The sequence below is a fragment of the Pleuronectes platessa genome, chromosome 21, assembly GCF_947347685.1.
Source record: "Pleuronectes platessa chromosome 21, fPlePla1.1, whole genome shotgun sequence".
Classification (NCBI taxonomy): domain Eukaryota; kingdom Metazoa; phylum Chordata; class Actinopteri; order Pleuronectiformes; family Pleuronectidae; genus Pleuronectes; species Pleuronectes platessa.
Window position 1 is genome coordinate 11221120 of NC_070646.1, and position 21253 is coordinate 11242372.

The 21253-nt window shown below is 42.8% G+C and overlaps 1 protein-coding gene across 2 annotated transcripts; it reads right to left on the reverse strand.

The window, feature by feature from the left end:
* Positions 1 to 2: 2 nt before the first annotated feature.
* On the reverse strand, positions 3 to 20748 carry slc38a10 (solute carrier family 38 member 10). 2 transcript variants are annotated; one of them, XM_053413231.1, is made up of 17 exons: positions 20512 to 20748; positions 20087 to 20344; positions 18383 to 18500; positions 17875 to 17920; positions 17520 to 17613; positions 17163 to 17306; positions 13876 to 14000; positions 9988 to 10090; positions 9496 to 9678; positions 8800 to 8911; positions 6719 to 6825; positions 6471 to 6624; positions 4725 to 4886; positions 4261 to 4635; positions 4080 to 4169; positions 2349 to 2489; positions 3 to 2262 (listed from the first exon to the last, which is right to left on the reverse strand). In XM_053413231.1, exons 2-17 carry the CDS (start codon positions 20174 to 20176, stop codon positions 911 to 913), a joined length of 3396 nt encoding a protein of 1131 aa, XP_053269206.1. In that variant the 5' UTR covers positions 20177 to 20344; positions 20512 to 20748; the 3' UTR covers positions 3 to 910. The 2 variants fall into 2 exon arrangements, with proteins under 2 accessions (XP_053269206.1, XP_053269207.1); XM_053413232.1 differs by lacking the exon at positions 13876 to 14000 and adding an exon at positions 14708 to 14832.
* Between the last annotated feature and the right edge of the window lie 505 nt (positions 20749 to 21253).

The following is a 21253-nucleotide window of genomic DNA, read 5'->3' on the forward strand; positions in this document are numbered from 1 at the left end:
TATTGTATTTGAATCCTTTATTCATTCGTATCACCAAAATGTATAGAAATACAACGCACATAGAAAAATATTCAGATAACAAAATAGCCTCTTGTACAAAGCAAATGTGATAAGTGTTGAAGCTCTGAGTGATGGAGGAGTCTTCAGAAAAATTGGATTACAAGAAACACAAAAAACAATCCACGTTCCCTTACACCGTCCTCAACCAAATAGCTTTATATTAAAATGTATTTACTGTACCATTTACAGTAAGAGGGGTCATGGAAACACCATCACTACTGCAGCATGTGGATTGAAAGGCACTAATAAATAAAAACAAAAAAAGAGACAGGGAACTAGCGATCCAGGTTGTCTGAATCAAGCTGCTTCATAGGAAAGTTTATCAAAGAGTAAGGCTCCTCTGTTCGGCTCCAGAATTTGGTTGAGTCTCATTTGAAAGTGTGAAACAAGGACGTGAATCCACTTTACATCCAATATGAAGGTTCAAAGACACAGAGACATAGAGATTTACATTATTTACATCTCAGAGTAACACACAAAATGAAAAGGACCTTTAGAAAAAAGTCATCACAAACACAAATTGTAGAGAAGACGGTTAACAATACACTTTTTAAATGATTTGCAATAAAGCAATATATTTGTCTTGTCAAAACTCTCCATATAACGGTATTTGCATAGATTTATATACATTTTTCAACAAAGGATCCCCCACAAATCCCAGCCCCACGCCAAAAATAAGTTAATATGTACATACAATTTTCTTTATAAAGACTTTATAAAGAACTCTTTGTCCACGTAGAGACAGAGAACATAAGGCATCGGTTGTCATGGTCCACAGTGTGAGGAGATCCTGCAGGTATAGCAACATGTGAACTCACTGACCACTAAATGAGAATCTGTGCTTCTGATGTTATTTCGCGCCCTCGTCCTCTGAGGCCTGTTTAATCTGCCGCGAGTGCACCATGGCCCCGGCCAGCAGCTGCTCCTCCAGGGCAGCGTGCAGGTTCGAGCCTCCCAGCTCCAGCAGGGGCTCCAGGCCAGGCATCCCCCTGGACTCCCCAGTGTCCTCCGGGGGCCCTCCAGCCTCTTTAGGTCCCACCTCCCTGCGCCTCCGCCTCAGATCCATCTCTCCCTGGTCCCTCATTTTCTCGTGGGAGCCCTGGGGGTGAGCCTTGGCTTTGACAGCTCTGTCTTTCGCAACTTCTCTGGGGTTTGCCTGAGCATCAACTTTCTCTTTGAGGTCTCGTCCTCCTTTCATCAAAGCTTCGCCGTCTTCTCTCTCAGGTCCCTGTGCAGCAGCCTTTTCAGCTTCTTGGCCTTCTATGGCTTGCTTCAGCTGGGCCTGCCTCTCCCGAGCCTGCTCTGCCTCGTTTTCTTTCCTCACTCTCTCAAGTACTTCATTGTCTGCTTTCTTTAGCTCCTGCTGGATTTTCTCCTCGGCAGCTTTTTGCTGTCTCTCTCTTTCTGCTCGCTCTTTTTCCAGCTCCTGTTCTCTGGCCAGCTTCTCTCTCCTCTCCCGTTGTTCTTCTAACCTCATCTGGACTTCTTTCTCTATCCTTTCACTCTCTGCTCTTTCCTTCTCTTTGGCCAGCTTTTCTTTTTCCTCCCTTTCCAGTCTCTCTTTTTCCACCCTTGCCTGCACTTCTTTCTCTATCCTTTCTTTGTCTAATCTTTCCTTCTCTTCGACCAGCTTTTCTTTTTCCACCCTTGCCTGCACTTCTTTCTCTATCTGCTGTCTCTCTAATCTTTCCTTCTCCTGATCTCTGGCCATCTTTTCCTTTATTTCCATCTCTTTGTTTTCTTCTCCTGCCTTAACCTCTTTCTCTATCTGTTGAACACTTTTCTGGTTTTCATTATCGTGGTGTTTCTCTTCATCTTTAAGTTGAGCTGCAGGATCGTTTTGAATCACAAGTTGATTTTCATCGGATCTAGTCTTCCCTAGTGGCACTCCCCTCGCTCCCAGCTCCATCTGTTTAGGAGCTTCTCCTCCGGGTGCAGGATTGGAATCCTCCTTGTAAGCAGCTGGGAAGACTTCTTTATGTGGCACGGCTACATCAACTTTACCCACAGCCTGAGCTTGATTCTGGGCCGCATCGTGTGGCCCGACCACTCCACCCTGTGGAACTCCTACTTCAGCTCCAGCTGCCTCCTTGGCCTGTTTCAGCTCAGGGACCTGTCCAGCGTTTTTGGGCTTTGGTGCTGCACCTTCCATCACCTCCAGGTGCTCCTGGATGCCTTTCTCTGCCTCGCCCTCAGCAGCACCTGAGCAGCACCAAGTCAAAGCATTTAGGATAAATTCTCTGCGATTCGAGGGCAATTATATCAAAAAATATTCTGTGTATACGAACCAGCAGGTACTTTCTGGTTGATTTCCTTGTGTTGCTCTTCTATGACAGCCAGTAGTTTTTCGTGCTGATCTAGAAGTCTCTTCTGTTGCTCTTGTTGCACCTGGATCACCTGCAGTAGCACAGCATGGTCGAGCTGGCCCTCTGGATGGAGACACAAGTGTTGAATTAAAACAAGACAGCTCACAGACTGCTCAGAGAAATATGCACTGGTAAGGGATCAGTGAGAGGTTCAGTTAGGCTCATGTAGGGTCAGGTTCTATGTAAAGCTGCTTTCAAATATGCACTGAAGCCTGAATATTTTCATGACATTTTTTTAGAGGACATGTATGTGAGAATGTCGGAGTCAGTTGCTCCAGGCTTTTTACGTAAAATGTAAAATGTTGGAGAAAGTGAGCCCATGTGAGAATACAGCAGAAAAATTTCCAGAAAATTCACAGCGAGTGAGCAACTGGGCGTGTTGATGTTACCAATACGCAACAGATACAAAACTTCAACAAAAATAATACAATGATGAAAAAGAGGTGTCATATGCGGAGAAGACACACAGATAAGGGCTGATGCTGGTGTTTATGTGCTGTAAACAAAAAACAGTTATTTCCGCAGCAGAATTTAGTCGCCCTTTCCTGCCTCCTACATGCTCTACAGGCTCCTGATGCTACACATGTGTATCAGGACCAGACAAACAAAAAAGTCTATAGGTGCAATTGGAAAAACGCAACAGGAAGCCTGCTATTTTGAATTTAGTGGACATTTTGGCCATATTCCACATTTTTACTTTATAGTTGTATTCAAACACACTTCTCTACATCATAGCACATAAACTGGAATGGGCAGCTGTAGACAAACACAATCTTTGTTAAGAGGTGAGGTTAGTGGGTGGATTCTATATTGGTGTATTAATCAGTTAAAATTATTAATGAATGTGCAAATATATAGTAGAGAATAAATGGCCCAATGGCTGAATAACAGAAAAGTTGAATGATAGGACACGTTTAACAGAAGAAAAGGCAAGATGAAATTCATACCTGCAACCAATTGTTTTATCACTGTGATAGGAATCCAGCAGGGAAAGGAAGAAAGAAAAAAGGAGGTAAAGATGAAGAAGGTGAGAGAGAGAGAGAAGGCAAAAGTAAACAACAGAAGAAGAGTCAACAAAAGCCAACAAAGACTGCTGAACGTATCAGGTCAGGTCAAGAAGTGTTTTACGCCATGTGTGGAAGAACAGAATACAAAGATGATATCACATAAGATAACACAAGCAAAGCGAGATGAGGAAGAGAGTGGCAGCGGCATAAACAGCATGCAGTCAACCAGAGCAAAACACTCTCAATTCTATTATTATGTGTTGGTCAGTGGCGATATTGTGGCGGTGGCTACAAACAACTCAATGTATGGACACTGAGAAGCATCAAAATGCGTTTAAACTGGGTTGGGTCAGAGGAAGTCAGCTGAGTAGGCCGTCCTTCATATGCGGCCCTGGTTGCATTTGGGTCTGTTCACACTTAGCCCTGAGCACTTAAGATCAAATCACTGAGGACACGTGATTGAACGGGGTCAAAGTCAGCCAGAGTAAAATATATTAATTCAGCTGTATTTGAGATAACATTACATCCAACCCAAGGCGAATTTTAATAAATAAAAAATGGATCATCTAATACCAAAGTTGTCCTGCAGTTCAAGTTCTTAAGTCTTTATTTGAAATAATTTCCCTCAGACATTTTCTTTTCTTACCCCCCATCTTTTCGTCCGCCGTGTCTTTACTACTTTCTGCAACGGGAGCGTCATCTGCAGCAGGATGAGGTTCTCCTTCAAGAAGCGGAGCTGAGGAATCACCGAATGTCACAAAGTCAATAATGCTTCTTTTTTTTCTAGATCTTTCTTTCTACCACAAAGACGATTGACAAATACTCACGTTTCCCTGCAGCATCTGGAACTTTGCCCACTTTTACAACCGCAGCCTTATTGGCCGCACCGACTGCATTCGCCGCATCTAACTTCTCCCCCTCTTTTGGCAGGGGAACGTTCTGCTTTTTTCCTCCATCTTCCACCGGGTTCTCCAGCAGCTCATTGGACTGGACTTCACCTCCACCCAAATCCACCTCCTCTTTCCTCACAACAGCCTCTGCAGGCTTTGGGTTCTTTACCTTGTCCTCTCCTCCATCTCTTTTGAGAGCTTCATCTCCTCCATCTATCTGTGTCTTGACCTCTTTTCTTGTGTCTACTTTGACCTCGTCATGGGGGATGGGTGGTTCGTGGCGATGGGCCTCTCCCTCTGCCACCGCAACACCTGAGCAATGAGAAAAAAAATTCCTCAGTGATTCGACAGAGTTCAGAGAAAATCCAGAGAAGATTCCAGTTTCAGTTCAGTTTCCTTACCAGCATCAGGTCGGTCCAACTGCACCTCCTCCCCTTTCTTCCCCTCAGGTAATTCCACTGGTCCTTTAATCTGGGGGGGCTCGCCCTGGTCCCTCTCCACAGGTTGGACCACTGGGAGGTCAGGCTTTTCTATTTCCACTGGCTTCTTGTTAGGAGGATTGTCTGCATGCAAACACACTCAATCTCGTAAGTCATTTAATCATAGATTTATACAACTATAAAAGTTAATTCCTCTCATTAAGATGTGTTTTTCTCTTGTTTAGTACCGCTCCTTGTAGTCCTTTTATTTGTCTTTGCTGTATTTTCTCACACAATATAAACAGTCAGTCTGAAATATATGAGACACATTACTGCGACTAAATTAAGGAACCATAAATGTGACATCTTATTTATTTCGGTATTTTGTCTGGTCTGAGAAAAGTGAAATGACAGTATCTGAAATGTACTCTTTATTTTCCTGTTCATTGGTGTTTATTGTACAGATTAACTACCGCCATTAAAAATAAATTTAACACCTAGGAATATCTCGCACAGATGGCCTGCACTGGTCCACCAGGTGGCAGCAAACGCTGCAGATGGTAGGACGGACACACTTGGTTCAGTACAATAAACTGATTGAGGGATAATAAGAGTAACAGGGGGAGAACTGAAACAGAAACAGACGGAAACAAGTCACATAAGTTTCCCATGACACAAATCAAAAACCTCAAAGATGGAGTCTGAGACTTTTCTGGTACAAATAAGTGAGCAAGTTAGAAAAAATGCAAATGAATAACCAAGATGAAAGAAAAAGAAGTGAAACAAAGGCTACACCTGTCTACTCTGGAGTTTTTGAGCCCCTAAAACAGAGCAATTTGGAAATTCTGCAGGTCCTTCTGGAAGAAAATAACTGCCAATGGCCTTGCCTACCAGTGGAGAACGCAAAACAACTGCTTACATGCTTAGGAGACAACAAGATATGTCCGGGGTGCGCGAGTGGTCAAATGATATGCTTCCAGATGTTTCCAGATGTGTTAGTATGGATGTACCATAAAGTCCTTCCTGTTTCACTCCAAAACTCATTTCCTTTACGCCTCATCTCCATTTGCTTCGTCTGCCCCCCCCCCCAACCCATATAAACCCTTCCCTTCACAGAGCCAGACCTCGGAGGCATTTTATAGCTGCCACAGGAGATACAAGAGGAGACAGGTGGGAGGGGGTTACACAATGTATTTTGGGGGAAGGGGGGAAATGAACGGAGGTAGTGGAGAGAAATTGCTGGAGTTTGAAGGGCATCACTCTTGCTCCATCAATGTCAAGCACACAGTGCTGCTCTCAGATATTATCAAGAGGTTATCTCCTCACCCTGCCTGTCTGTCTATCACTCTGTCTGTCTCTGTCTTTTGTTCTCACACAGATAAAAGAAATCCTTTCTTTCACCGTGGCTTTGTGCTTTTGTTTTAGCTTCGCTGGCCCTTTGCTACCGGCTCATATTCTCTTTATGTTGCTGTTTTAGTGTGTTGCATTCAGTCCCTGACTTTGGAAATAAAACAAAAAAAACATCCAAACAACAAAACATTTCTCTTGTGTCGCTCGTGCCTTTTGCATAAAATAATTACATGCTGTCCAATTTCAGACGCTGCAAACAAGCCTGGCACCAGCCCGCTGAGGTAAATGTTTCCATGGCTCATTAGTAAACCACTCTCATCTACACTCCGTCAGGTAGATAAGTGATTGCCAGATGTTAAGGCATGTCGTGATCTTTACCATGCTGTTCACGGGGGTCCGGAAGTGGCTGATTGTTCTTGACAGGCGCTCGAGGAGAAGGGGCTAGGACCTTGGTGCCAGGGGTGCTTGCCGAAATGGAGAGAGTGGTAAAGGTGCTGATCAGCAGGATGCCCAGACCCACGCAAAGCACCAACTACACGACAGAGAGAATGAGGAGAAGCACAGAATGTCAGTCAGTGAATAAACGTAGAAAATGATTACAAAAGTGCTAATTCAGACTATGTAACCTGCGCGATGAAGGTTTTCTTCTGGATTTTCCTGTAGATGAGAGCAGGGCATATGAAGCAGATGAGACTGCCCATGGTGGCTCCAGTCAAACCCAGAATGGTTTCCACTAAAGCGAGAAAAGAGAAGATAAATATAGGGATTATCTTGTGGTCCTATGGAGCAGTGATTACCAACCAGGGGTACTTGTACCGTTAGGATTTCAATATTTTAGCTGTTGTGTGGGTCTGACTGTACTATTTGCAATAAAGGCAGGAGGGGGGGCCTTGAGCAGGTTGGGCCAGATACAAGGCCTTTATACAAATTATTTATTAATAACCCTTGCTGCATATTGTTAATAATTAATCTTATAATTGTTCTGAATTCTAACTTTTGGGATTAAACCATTATTCCCTTAGATTCATTCACATCCCATATATTTCATGCAGCTGTCTGATAAGTTCTGGAGGTCGGAACAGGGTGACTTTGTTGACATTGTTTTGTTTCGTTGTTTTGGTTTCGAGGATCCTAATGTTTACGTCAACAGGACATTGTTTGGATATAGCAGGAACATCATATTCCTTTCTCCAATGGCCCACATGGCATCAGCTGTGTCAAGGCCTTTCATGAAGAGAACATTTTGCTTAGCAACTATCAGAGTAGTAGTAGCATCATGGAGAGTGGCTTCTTGTCACTTCCTGGATTCCTTGACAAGAGGCGGGGGACTACAGCTGTGGACCAATAAGGGAGAACCAAATTGATTTGCGGTGACTCTCCTCCAATCTTTTATAACCAATCACATTAATTATACTGTTATAATTATATCAAACCCCTTCTGTTCGGGGCCATTATTAACTACCTATTGCTAACTGATTTAGCCTAGGCTGTGATAATTGTCCATAGCTATGTTGTTCAACTTTCATTGCATCTCAATAAATACTTAAATTGGACCAGTCCGGCTCATCTCTTATTTTGGATAAACCAACACGCCTGACAGTACCCAAGGTTCTAATTTGTCAGGGTACTGGATATGTACCGATAATCAATAAACAATTCAACTAATGACCAAAACTTAACTGTGAAATAGTGATGATAGATGAATGAAAGATGCAGCTCCTGCTCCAGTGTCAAGCTTATCCGATAGAGCTCACTAGGCTCAACCTGGCACCAGCACTGGGTCAGAGCGGAGATGTTTGTGGTCCACAGAGCGCATTCTTCCATTTCTCATTATTATTTCTGCCAAATAACCCAAAGCAATGCTCAACAGTCTCTGCTGTACATAACCACTAGCCACCCATACCACTGCAGGCCCCACACCCATGGAACCCTGCTACTGGCAGCCGCCTCACCCCTGTCTCTGGAGACCAGGCTCGTTGGACAAGAGCCTGGAAACCCATCGCTCATCCTAAGGACAGACACCATATTGTCTCCCTCTGATTTAGTGTCCATTCTCCCCAGGGTCCTTACCTCTCTTCTCCTCAGTCTATTAGTCTGATTAGACACACAAAGAGCTTTCGAAAACCACTGTGTGTTTATGTCTGTATATATAATATACTGTATGTAGATGCGTGTGTGTTCCTAATCAAAAGTTCACCAAACAGCCACCTTATAAAAGGATGAATAAAACATAAACTCATGCTAACCTTTACATCTCCACCATTTTGGATTTTGTGAGAGGCACAGAAAGACTCATAGAACCAGACGGAGAGACAGTGTTGGTGTGTACATCAGTTTTGTGAGTGTGTGTTTAAGTGTGTGTATGTGAGAGAAGGAGAGAGAGAGAGAGAGAGAGAGAGAGAGAGGGAGAGAGCGGGAGAGAGAGGGAGAATAATAGCCCTATCTTCCCATCTGCCCGTCTAAAAGGAGATAAAAGTTAGGGCCCTGATTTAAGGACTGTGTTAGAGTGTGACAGTCACTGACTCGTAAAGTCACATTCACACATGTCGTAAAGCTCCACAGCTACTCCGCCCACATAAAGGAACACATGCACCTTAAAGACCTCCAGTCTGTGAGCTGCACACGTAGGAACACATATACACTTTTAATTCATTCAATCCGCGCCTGATTATTCTCAAACACACACAGACACACACACAGGACGTACCGTTTGGAATCAGAATGCCTCCCAGCATGGTACCAAACACGATGCAGAGGGTGATCATCTTGAAGCGCAGAGGAGGCATGTATCCCCCGGCAGCAAATGTCCCATCCTTCTGCTGTGAGACGGAAAGAGAAAAATAAGAGGGAGAATTGAAGGGAAGACAAAACAGAAAAGCACAATCTAGCAGTGACAAATTTTTCGATTAGATTTTTATTCAAGGGCACAAGTTGTTTTTTGTTTCATGATGATAAAAACCACAAAGCAAAAAATACTTGACATTTCTGCTACATTAACATTTGTGTGTGGCCACAACATTGCTATTTAAGGTGCTGTGTAATATGAACAAATACCTCCAGTATATGACAGAAATTCATCTAAAATAAGGAAGAATTGGTACATAACACAAGAATTTAACATGTCAGATGTGTTTATATGCCTACACTCACGTGGATGTGATAAAAATTCAATAGACAACCGAGTTAAGATCCACAACGAGTGTCTCCAGAGGCCTCTGTTTACACAGCAACACACTTTAGCCTTTATATCTGTCTAAATGCACTACAGAGAGGATGAGTGCCTGCTTCCTTCACCGTACTGAGTTAAAGTGTTAAATAAAACAGATTAAAACAGATTCTTTATGGTGTCCTGGTTCTTTTTCATGCACTATACAGGAGGAGTAACCGAAGTATTTGAGCTGACCTGCTGTTCAAAAAGCATGGTGTTGATGGCCTGGCGACACGGCAAGATCATCATCGGGAATCCGACGGCCACAGACATCATGAAGCCCACGCGGATCATTTCCGTCACCAGGTTGGAGGGGAAATTCATCAGCACGTTGCCCGCAATGTTGTCTGTGAAGCTGACGTAGCCAAAGAACCCCACCTGGTTCAGAGGGAAGCAGGGAAACAAACAAAAGGTTTCAAGGTATTAATATGTCAAGAGCTTTTTTCTAATGTTTTCTCATTAAAACTGTGTAGAAGACATCCGCTGTGTTGTCTCATGGAAATGTCACATCATTGCAAAATAGTCAACAGTCACTGGCAACATACAGAAATGTTTGATGCAAGTGACTTGAAGACGCCTGATAAAGATCAGACATTGTACTACCACAAAAGTCACGAGGTTTCCATGCGACAGCACCAACAGAGAAAAATGTGACTGGTGTGAATGGCGGGTGGCATCTCCACTCACGGTGATGTAGAAGATGGTGACTACATTGAGGGAGGAGGTGAAGATGGTGCTCATGCGTTTGACGGACGGCTCGTCCAGGCTGTCGTAGGTCGGCAGCACCTGCCTGTGAGAGACAAGCAGCCTAGAAGCATGCTCTGTATGGTGCCGTATGCAATCCCGTTTTTGTCAGAATTATTAAACACACTTTTAAGCAACTTTATCATATCTGGAGGAGAGGGCAGGGAAAGTAGTTGCAAAAAGGAACTGACAGAGTTGTGTTTCTTCTGTTCAAACAGCTGCTCGGTCATGGTCTACATAGCTAGTTACTTCAAATCTGGCGGAGGAAACGGCTCTGTAGATTTTCTTTAATGAGCGGCCATATGGGGGCCCATTTGTGCCACTCAATAATCAAATGATGCATCACTGTCCTCATGTCCTTGTCAGCATCCTACTAAGACAAGTGATTTCTTTATGCTGTCTTTAGCCCATTAGAGTTTTAACAATGTAAGGCAGTCATCAGTAACATTAAATTAAAATCTGTATTGTTGACTAAGCTGCTGTCAGATTGGATTCCGTAATCACACATGCTGATGAGGACATCAACAACTTATTTTTTGGCTGTACACTTCTGCTGTTGCTTAGGTAGGCATCAACAGGTCATAAATCACTTCTCTATGTCAGTGGATGGGACATAGACCAAGCTTAAAGGTCAAAGTACATGTCTAAAAAATATTCTCAAAGACGGCTTCTGCCATGTCTGGTAATTCAATCTTGGAAAGTCATGATTGACCATTGACTCGTTATTGGTCGAGCAGATCCTGTCTCCAAATGGCAGCGCTCGTATCTGGGATATTTTGGCTTCCTTTCTGGATAGTAGGAAGAAGTGGAGACTGTATTTACAGTCTATGGTTCAGCCAGACATAAAGCAAAAAAAACATGCAAATTATATGACTGTAAATCGGTCTGATGTGCACATGAATGCAACGTTTTCAAACAGTTTTTAGCATATTATTTCATTCAATAAAAAAAACACATTTCCAATTTTGTTAGCTGCAGGCGATTTTCAAATTCAAAGTGTCAGTAGATGGAAGTAATGTAATGGCATTGGGGGGGAATTGGTCAGAAGTGTAGATGTGTGTGCGTGTGTGTGACACTGAATAAGTGACAGTGGGGCTGAGGTTGAACCTGAGACGTGTCTGTGTCTGTGAACCCGAGTGTCTCTCTCTGTCATGCTCTCTTCTGCGATGTTAGAGTGTGGCCGACGTGAAGGCAACCATCGGCACATTAACCGCTGAATTTACAGGCTTTATATATAACGGCGAGTGGCTGGCAGGTTTTAGAGCATTATAAAACTTTCCTGGCAGACTCTTAGCGCTCACCTCCTCTCTTTCTTTCTCCCTCCCTTATTTATAAGTGAAAGGGAGAAACAGAGAGAAGACATTGGAAAGGGAAAGAGAAAGAGAGAGAGCGAGGAAGAAACCATAACTTTCTCTGCCCCTCGTTCTCTTTTGCCCGTCTCTCTTTCACACACTCTGGTTTTATGAGCAAGCACCGTCCCGTGGTGCTATTCCTTGATGCTTGTTTAATCCGCAAACCAGTAAATCTCGGAGCCAAGGTTAAATAAAACGCCATATTGTAAGCGGGGAGCAAAAGCATCTAATGGTCACCCAATAGTCCCGACTCCGAGGCTAATGTGTTTTTATTTGCTTTACCGCTGCTCTTTAAATAGAGGGAATATGACAGAGAAGCTCTTTAAAGTGAATACAAGTGTGTGTCTGTGTGTGTGTGTGTGTGTGTGTGTAGATAATATCATTAACTTGGAGTTGAAAGCATGCTGACAGTAGCATCACAGAGGGACATTTTCGCTGCACATGTTTTTCTTATGTCCCCTCTATTATGAGCTAACTGCTCCGCGCAATTCAAACGTGCAGCCAAAACACAACAGGGCCAGCTCCCATCCCGTCATAATGTTGATGTTAAGTAATGTTTTAACTGAAAGTAAACACTTTTCATGAACGCAATAAAAATCCAATGTGCTGAGAGCTGTTTAATCAGCCTGTGAATACATCAGTGTGTGTCTGTAAGATGGCGGCAGTCCAATGTGTTGATTAGTGGTTTGGCTTGAGCTGCCTGCCGCCTGACGGAGCGCTCGCCTCGCTCGGCCTGACCACAGGCCAAGAAATCACTGTGCCAAATATCACTCAGCAGCACTAGTGGGAACCAGCGCACAACACACACATACATAAACACACACAGGCGCACACTTTCCTCCTCTTCTAACACGCACACACCTCGCTTACTAATGAACACGTCTGACATACCATAATGTTATGTTGGCTTTGTGCATTTACATTAATTAAAGTCTCGTTTCGGTCTCGAGCCTACGGTCGCCCACTCCTGCCACTTACCTCTCTCACTCTCGCACAAACAAACACATGCACCACCACTACCACCACCCAAACATCTGGGCCCCGATGACCTCACCATAACACTTCCTAGAAGCTTCCCCTACGCGGCGATCAAATCCAAGACAAGTCGCTGTACACACGGACTCACTGCAAACCAAGAGCAGGCACCACAGCGTAGAGGACAGGACAAGAGAAGCATGAATGATGACACACGCAGACGAATGAAGATGGAGAAATAAATGAATGATGATGACTCAGGTCCTGAGCGGGTGAGGCTCAGGAGGGAGAGCGGGTCGTCCACCTATGAGGAAGTTGATGGTACGAACCCCAGCTCCTCCAGTGCGCGTGTCTAAGTGTAAAGAGACCGAGCCCATGTGTGTGCATCGTCATTTCGGCACCTACAGGTTCAGGTTATAGCAGCTAAAGATCTTTCACCACAGTTCCAATATCCAACAAGTCACAAACACTTCCTCAACCTGTTTCAAAGTAAAAGAGCTCTCGCGTTTTTGTTGATTGAATCCATTCATTTGGTTTAACAAGATTTGTATTGTTATAATTATAGGAACTGAGGATGCATGGCTTCATAGCGTAGAGTCCTGGCCTTTAGTTCAGTACATTCTATTCAAGGAAATACAAATATAGTCGGACCAGAAAAGCCACAACAGACGCACGCGAGACCCAGTGTGGCCCAGGCTGACTGTGTTAGAGAAACGCTGCCTTTAGAGCACTTTGGTCTCTAAGACTAGAAAAGCTCTGTTTTAGGTAAGACCGTTAAACTATGAGAAAAGACATGTAGTAGTGTGATCTGTGCTGTCACTGTGGGGTCGGCACCCATGTATAGTGTTCACTTTATAGTGATCTCAGCCCACTGTATATTTCACAAATTTGTATGTTTCAAATTGGAATAGATTGAAAAAGGAATAAAATATTATTAGTTTAAGGGAATCATTTTCTTGCAGCGAATATCACTTGACAACTGAATGGCACCAACATGCGTTTTGTCTTCTATAACTGCCAGATTGACTTTCACTCTCATCACATCAGATAAAAAAAAAAAGTAGTAGCATGGAAAACAAGCACTTGACGCCCCAGGTTAATTCTCGAGAGCTCGGACCAGACGATGAAGCAGAAACAGATGCGCTGATTGTGAGAAGCACATTAGTAATATAAGCGGCCTCCCTTTACCACGAGACACCCTTTACCCAACCACCTCATTTCCACCACAGATCTGTGAGTCTCTTTACCTGGCAAACTCATGCCAAACTCTCCACTGGGAGCGGTATGAGCATACGTGCACTAATGGTCACATTGGATGAGTTTCCTCATGCACAAATTAAGGATTCAATTTAACTGAGTGGAAAAGCCCACATTTCAGGAATTACCCGGCATAAAATTTAGGACTACTATCATTCTGAGTCAATGAGCTTTCAGCCAGTCTGATTAGACATTAGTTTCATTACATGGTCCCTGTGCGGGTGGAGGGGGCGGGAGGAGTACTTACGACTGACAGGCGAAGGCCATCCCACAGATTGGGAGACAGCGAAACACACCCTCCCAGCGCACCGCATAGACCTGACTTAGCCACCAGCCGCTGAGCACCCCGTGTTTGAACGAGGACAGCACCATCTGAGGGGAAGGAGGCGGGGGATGGGGGTTACAGCCCGAACCAAATGAAGACAAGAGGGGGAGAGCACGAGGGAAGAGGTGGCCGGCTGCACCCATGCTGACGGGTAACACACAGGTAGTAATGGAACGAGGAGAGAAAACAAAATGTAGAGAAGGAAAGGGATGTGACAGGAAATCCCACACTGAACAGAAAACCTGCATGTGATGAAGTTGATGGGTAATGGTGAAATTGTAAATTTGAACAATAAACAACTGTACATAAGAAGGTATTCTACACAGAGCTACACCACAGGTTTTTTCGATCAGCATGTGTTTCCTACATCTTGCTCCTTTAATTACCTGAGAAAGTCCCAAAGGACGGCAGAACAGTCCATAACCCTCCAGCCCCCCACGCCCACACCCAGGCTGCTCCTCCTGGGTGTGGAGCAGTGCTGGGAACCCCACAAAGATAAAAACTTCCTCTGCCTCATTACAACTGCCACCATACACACACACAGACGCACTCAGAGCTGAAATGGCTCAGACCAAACCCGAATTAATGGTGAAAAATGAAGGGTGATTGATAAGCGTGGGCGGAAGGTTCAGGTAGGATGGAGGGGAATTTAAGGAGCATAGAGTTGCAAAGTACATATTGACCCCCCCCTACCCCCCCACCCACTGCCCTAACAGTGGTGTTATTCTGGGGGTGGTTACCATGGTTTACTTACGGGTGACAGCAGAAGGTTGTGGCGATAATGGGCAGGCACTGAATGACGCCCTTGAAGCGCCACAGGTGAACCCGCTCCACCCAGGAGCCCGAGATTATGCCGTAGCGCAGAGATGACAACACTATCTATAGTGCCAGCAGCAGGAACAGAAGCAGGACAGAGGGGAGCAAACACAGGGTGTAGAGGAAGAGGGGGTAATAAAGGGGAGTGAGGAAGAGCAGGCGGGTAAAAAGAGGACGATACAGTAGTGCATGAGCAGAAGGGACAGGGAGAGAGAGATGAAGGGTAGGATGGAAAGGAGGGAGGAAAGGAGATACATCACTGTTAGAGGGTCAGGGGTCTAGACTGGGCCAGGCTGGAACGGGCCTGGGTCTAAAACCAGACACACACACCACACCTCCGCTCCATGTTATCGCCATGCTATGGGACTAAAAGTCACATCACAACAATTCACTATACACAGCAGTTTGACGTCTGTGGAAGCAACACTACAGGTCAGTAGAACAGAACCACATACACAAAAGTGTGTACGTGCACATTTCAAGAGTAAATGAGCTGAATCACATGAGGCAGAAAAGTGTTGCGACAAATCTATCAGCTGTGAAACATTTTAAATCGAATATCATTAGGCTTAGACTGGAGATGTTCTGACAATAGAGGCACCATCATTGCCTCGGATAATGCCACTCATGCCAGGTTAGGCATCAGCAAGTATGAAAATCTATGTGACGATTCAATACCAGGTTTTTTAAGTATTTTAGGTTTTTCCCCTGATATCAGGTCAAAGGGCACGAGGAGTTCACTGAGATGAAGAAAGAGGGATTCTTGATCTTTTTCAGTTAGGACAAACTAGATGGTAAGGATTGACAGCATTATGCTCGGTATGTATTTGTTTTTCCGAAGGGTTTAAACTGAGCCAGGTCATGATACCAATCATCACCTACAGGGTTAGTAGTATACAGCTGTTCAAATACACTTGAAACTTTGTTATGTCTTCAAATGCATTGTTATCGGATCAGTACTCAGTATCAGCTGATACATAAAAATCGGTATTGGGAAGGATGAAAATGGTATCGGAACATCTCTAGTTTAGTCTTTAGACCCCAGTTAGCATTATGACTCGAAAAGGGTGTGCACAGTAGGGGGGGGGGAGAGATTTGCTTTTAATACGAATTAAAGAAATGTTTTTAAAATTATAGAAAACCTGTTTTAAGTTTTACAGTCCTCTGTGCATCTCCACAAACCTGAGTCGTATATTTCTTCCATTCCTGAGGGAGACATTTCCAAATTATTATTAGAGCTTTTAATAACCTCAATGTTTATTCAGCTGCCATAGTGGTTTTGGTAATGAATGCTGATTGGCTGCGTCTGAAAGGTATGTTCAAGCAGGAATGTCGTGATGACTTAGGGTAAGACCAAGTGGAACAAGTTTTTTTTGCATCAAATGAGCAAATAGAGAAAGATAACTCCCTGAAGATGCAAAGGTTTGTGATTTAGTGGAATTGACCATCTGGCCACCATTTACTTTGCACTTACAGAGCTTAAAATGTCTCTGGTGGCCAATTTCCAAGTGGTCTCTCGTTCCCATGGGGAGAGGCTTTGTTTCAGCCTATAATAAAGAGCTGTGCAGCAATTGTTTTCTGCCTGATGTGATTTAGTGTGAATTTACTCTTTTAAAAAAGAGGAGCAGGAGAATATTGTTGGTGAGGAAGACGTACTGTACGTCGGAGCAGATAGGAAATCAACACAATGCAACATGACATCAGTATGACCAAATTTCAGACAATCTTAAATGTTTCGTGTTAAACAGAAGGTTAGGGTTATGAGCTACTGAGGTTATACATGAGGAATTTGTTAGTCAGTAATATTCATTTGTAACGTATTACTTGGAAAATTAAAGTAACATTACAGTCACTCATCTCCTGCACATAAAGAAAATACATGGACTAAATGTCTATTGGCAATTTGCATCATAAATTAAGTTAATACTAGGACTGGGCGATAAAACTATATCAATAATTTTTTACAATATAATTTCATCTCAAGCAATATAAAGGATCTGATATAATGTGACATTTATCATGATAATTATTGATATTTTTATCTTAATTTTTGGTCCCATCACCCAGGCCCAGTTAATTCTCAAAATGCTGAGAGAAAAACTGTCCTCCATTTCTTTGGCAGATTTGTCTGATCCATATTTCAATCCAATATGATACATTTTTATTGATACATTTGATCAATGATCCTAAATCCTAAACTTGCAACGTACCTCTCAATACTGTAAACTGTGGTCCATCGCAAACTCAAGGAGCTTTTCATCTTCTCCCAAGGACAGTTCTACCTCATGCATTTTGATTGTTAAGCTTTGGAACCAGGGCCAAAAGGTGTTTCCTCTGCAGTCTATTCAGATGAACTGTGCAGAGTGCCGCTGTCTGTGTGATGGTGCGCTCACCGTGAACATGAAGAGGGTGTAGAAGATGAGCGCCATCGCAGAGAAGGACTGGATGGAGGACATCATGTTCCTCTGCAGACTCAGCGGGAGCACGATGAAGAGAGACACGGCGATCAGCAGCACCACACGAAAACTGAACGTCACCTTTAAAGGATAGCGTGACACCACGGTACAACATTGTTGTCTTAAGATCTCACTTCCAGGAGTGGATCTACCTTTTGCTTCATACATTTTCTACAGTATTTTGACTAATAAGAGGGAAGAGGAGAGCAATTAAGATAAAATGTCTAATTTGATCAATAAGGGATGCAAATATTCAAAGATTGTCGTATAAATATTAAAGTCCTAATCTCAAACCTGTAAACCCAACAGCTGAGCGAAGAAATTTGAGCCCAAATCAGCGATGACGACATAGAAGGCGATGCAGGTCCCCAACATCAACCCAATCATGCTGCAGGGACAGAGAGAGAGAGGAGACACAAACACAGGTGGAATCTCAACTGTTAAACGTGTCCATCATATTGAAAAAATGTATATTACATCTTATCTTTTAAACTTTACATACTTTTCTGTGTTACCTTTCTAATTACAGCGGGTATTCTAAATTAATAAGATAAACTCCCTTAAATGTCTAATCATTTAAAGTTCTGTGACAATTACTTGCAACCAAACTACAGCAGAATGTGTGTTGAGGATAAATAATGAAACTTGCCTTGTCTCAACCAGTGCTTTTCCTGGTTTCCCATAAGCGTGGAAGGCTACGGAGAAGAGAGTGATGTCAGTGTGAACAACGTGAAGCAAAGCAGATGGCAGTGTCCTAGAATAGCCTCTTATGATAAAAACAAAATAGCATACCTACACTTATCTGCTATTCCCAACACACTTCTTGTTTTTCTGTGTGCAGGCGCTTGAAGTTGTGATCGTCACAGTTCTTGTTTATTGACACTGTGGGCAGTGAGTTAGCTTTCTGTGCATGGCGCTTTAGTTCCTGTAGCTGACACAATACTATCTGCCAATCGTTCTTGATAATTTTTTTTGCTGCTGCTAACCACTAACTACTTCCTCCTTTTTAAACAAGCAGTGACCCAAAATGCTAAATACTTTACCGGATACCTTTCCAAAACCTGGCCCTGACAACAGTAACAGCGGTGAATACAAGCCCTCTCATGAACTAAATATAGATAATGGATCAAATGTCAATAATTATAACTTAAACTCACCCAATCCTGCATACGTCCTCCGTTTGGTGTTACTAGCCGTGTGAACCAGGAACATGCACGACTTGTGGGTCATCCAGGAGCAGGAGAACAACAGTATTGTTCCCAGCACGATCCCACACTGTGAAAGCAGAGAGTTAACTTGTTAGCACATTTCTTGAAATACGAGTCATACAATTTCAGATAATCTCTAATAATTAAGCTATACAAACATCCCTGAGGAAACTAAGTAACCTTACTGTCCTGGCAGACAATTAAAATCACATATAAGCTATTCTTAATTCAGTCTTCAACACCTCCAAAGAAGAATCTTTTTTACATATTATAATTTAAATATCAAATGAGCAGACACCTCTTGTTAAAACCTTCTTAAATTTCCCCTAAACCAAAAAGACTTTCCAGATTCAATCTGTTTTTGTTTATTTTCAGTAGTTCATTTATACTGGTAAAAGTACCGCAGAACATACTTCTACCAGATCGGCTTTTTGGATTTTATCTGGTCTTATTATTTGATTTGTTGGTTTGTTTATCGAGAAGCACTTTGTAACTGTGCTTTGAAATGAGCTATTAATAAGTGAATTATTATTATCATTGCATAACCATTCAAAACAGTAATGAACAGGATACGCAGAATCTACAAGATCAGAACATTTATCCCGCCAGCGAGGTAAAGCAAATCAGATTAATCCAGGACAGGAAGAGAATAATTAACTTCCAGAGGGTGTGTGATAAAACATTAACTGAGTGTGACAGTATTGCATGAAGCTCCATATAATGGAGGCTATGCTAAATGTACGCTAATCATTTTGATTGTCTTTCTCAGTAGAAAAGGAATTATTATAAGACTGTTCATGTGACAGCCTATGTTTGTGACTAGCACGAGACGTGAATGTAACAACTTGATGTTGATTGATGATGCGAGACTCAAATGAAAACTTTTATTTAACTTTATTTTTTTCAATTAAAGTTACTCTATAGTTACTCTACAACGGACAGAATATTAGTTTGGATTCAATTTGTAATACTGAAACATGTGCATTTTTACTTCACTTGACCCCAGCGTCCTTCACCTCTGCAGTCTAGTTTTACATTTGTGCGTGTGTGTTTTCAATGTGGATGAATGGTACAAAGTTCATTTATTACCTCTGCCCAGGAAGTTATGATTTCATGCATTTGTTTAATTGTTTGCTAGAAGTATTGCACAAAAACAACTGGATGGATTACCACCAAACTTGGCGGAAGGACGGATTAGAGTCCAAGAAAGAACCAGTGGAATTTTGCCACGCATTCGATTAAGGGAACGGATCCAAGAATTCTTTCTTGACCATTGCGAGAGAAGCGTTTTTGGACATTACCACCAGTTTGTCAGAGAACAATTCATGGATCGTACTGGAGAATTGAAATGATGGAAAATACTGTGCTACATCTTAAAAGCGAAATGTAGCTATAACTATTTTAAGACCTCTATTAAACTTTTCACATTTCTCTTTTTACAAAACAACTGACTTGTTCATAGAGTATGAAACTATTTTCACCTCGATTAACCACACATTTAAGGTCCTGCTCTCCTTCAAACTTCTCATGTAGTGACACGTAGATTGCAGGACTTTTAGACTGATACTTTTACTTAAGTGAATAACCCAGGACCTAATGAAGGGGTCGTGTTTCTGGGGGGGCATTTGGCCGCAGCACCCGCAGGTGACCCACCTGTTTGAAGCAGAAGGGCATCGTGAGCACACTCACTCCCACGATGCTGTTCACCACGTTCATGATGAGACCCGAGTTGGACGCCGTCATGTTGAACCTCTTGCTCACTGATCCTCTCTCGGTAAGAAAAATATAAATAACCGGTCCAGAAAACCCCGCAGCACACTGAGGGGACGTGTCGCCGTCTAATCTCCGGCGCCAGGGGCTGGGACTAAATCCCGGGTGTGATGACTCGACCAATGACGTGGCGCTCTGAGGCTAAAACACACAGACAACACAGATTGACTCGGTTTCAGCTTTTCTTCTTTCAGTAACACAAACACAACACAAACACAACACGCACGAGAATAACCATACTGTGAAGACGGTGACATTTAGCTAGCGGGCTAACTTTATCCGTTTAGTAGTTTCATGAACTAACTCACCTCTGACACTTCTGCGCCCTCCGCCTCCACGTCTGATTTCACGTTATCATCGATACGTCCTCTCTCTCTCAAACGGTTATTTATCGCCGGAAGGCTCCGAGTTCTTCTGTGAATATAAACCACAGGTCGGAGGAAACTGTGTGAGAGGATAACAACAAATCCAAACCTGGCTGTTTTTTCTCTCAACGCGTATCCAGGAAGTAGGGCTGTAGTCGAGGAGGAAACAGAAGATGAACCCGCCTGTCGAGTAATCCTGCTGAAATACTTTGGCGCCCGCTAGTGGTCAAAGAGTTTTACTGCTATTGGATAAACCTCTGGATCAAATCAAATCAAATCAAATCAAATCAAAATTTATTGTCACATGCACCAAAGACAGCGTCATCGGAGCAGTGGAATTCTTGTGACATGAAAGGCAACATCAAGTAGACGACTTTACAAAATAGAAAAATAACATAGTATGTAACATAACATATAACATAACATCGTAACATATAACATAGTCAAGTGATGCAGCAGTTTACAGGGTGAAGGATGGGGGAATATTAAATTAAATAATATGAATATATGTAAAACATATAACATAGTCAGCTCAAAGTCAAATGAAGCAGCAGTTTACAGCGTGAAGAAGTGAGGAATATTGAATAAATGAATATATGTGAAGTAAGTGTATTTGTATGAGTGGGGGAGCAGAATGTACATGGTGACTGTTCAGAGGGTAGAAAAATAACATACTATGTAACAT

Coding starts and splice junctions, on each gene's coding strand:
- slc38a10 (XM_053413231.1), bottom strand. CDS start 20,176: ATGACGGCGTCCAACTCGGGTCTCATCATGAACGTGGTGAACAGCATC. Junction 6,625..6,718: donor AGAAAACCTTCATCGCGCAG/GTTACATAGTCT, acceptor TCTGTCGTGTAG/TTGGTGCTTTGCGTGGGTCT. Junction 2,263..2,348: donor CAACCAGAAAGTACCTGCTG/GTTCGTATACAC, acceptor GGTGCTGCTCAG/GTGCTGCTGAGGGCGAGGCA.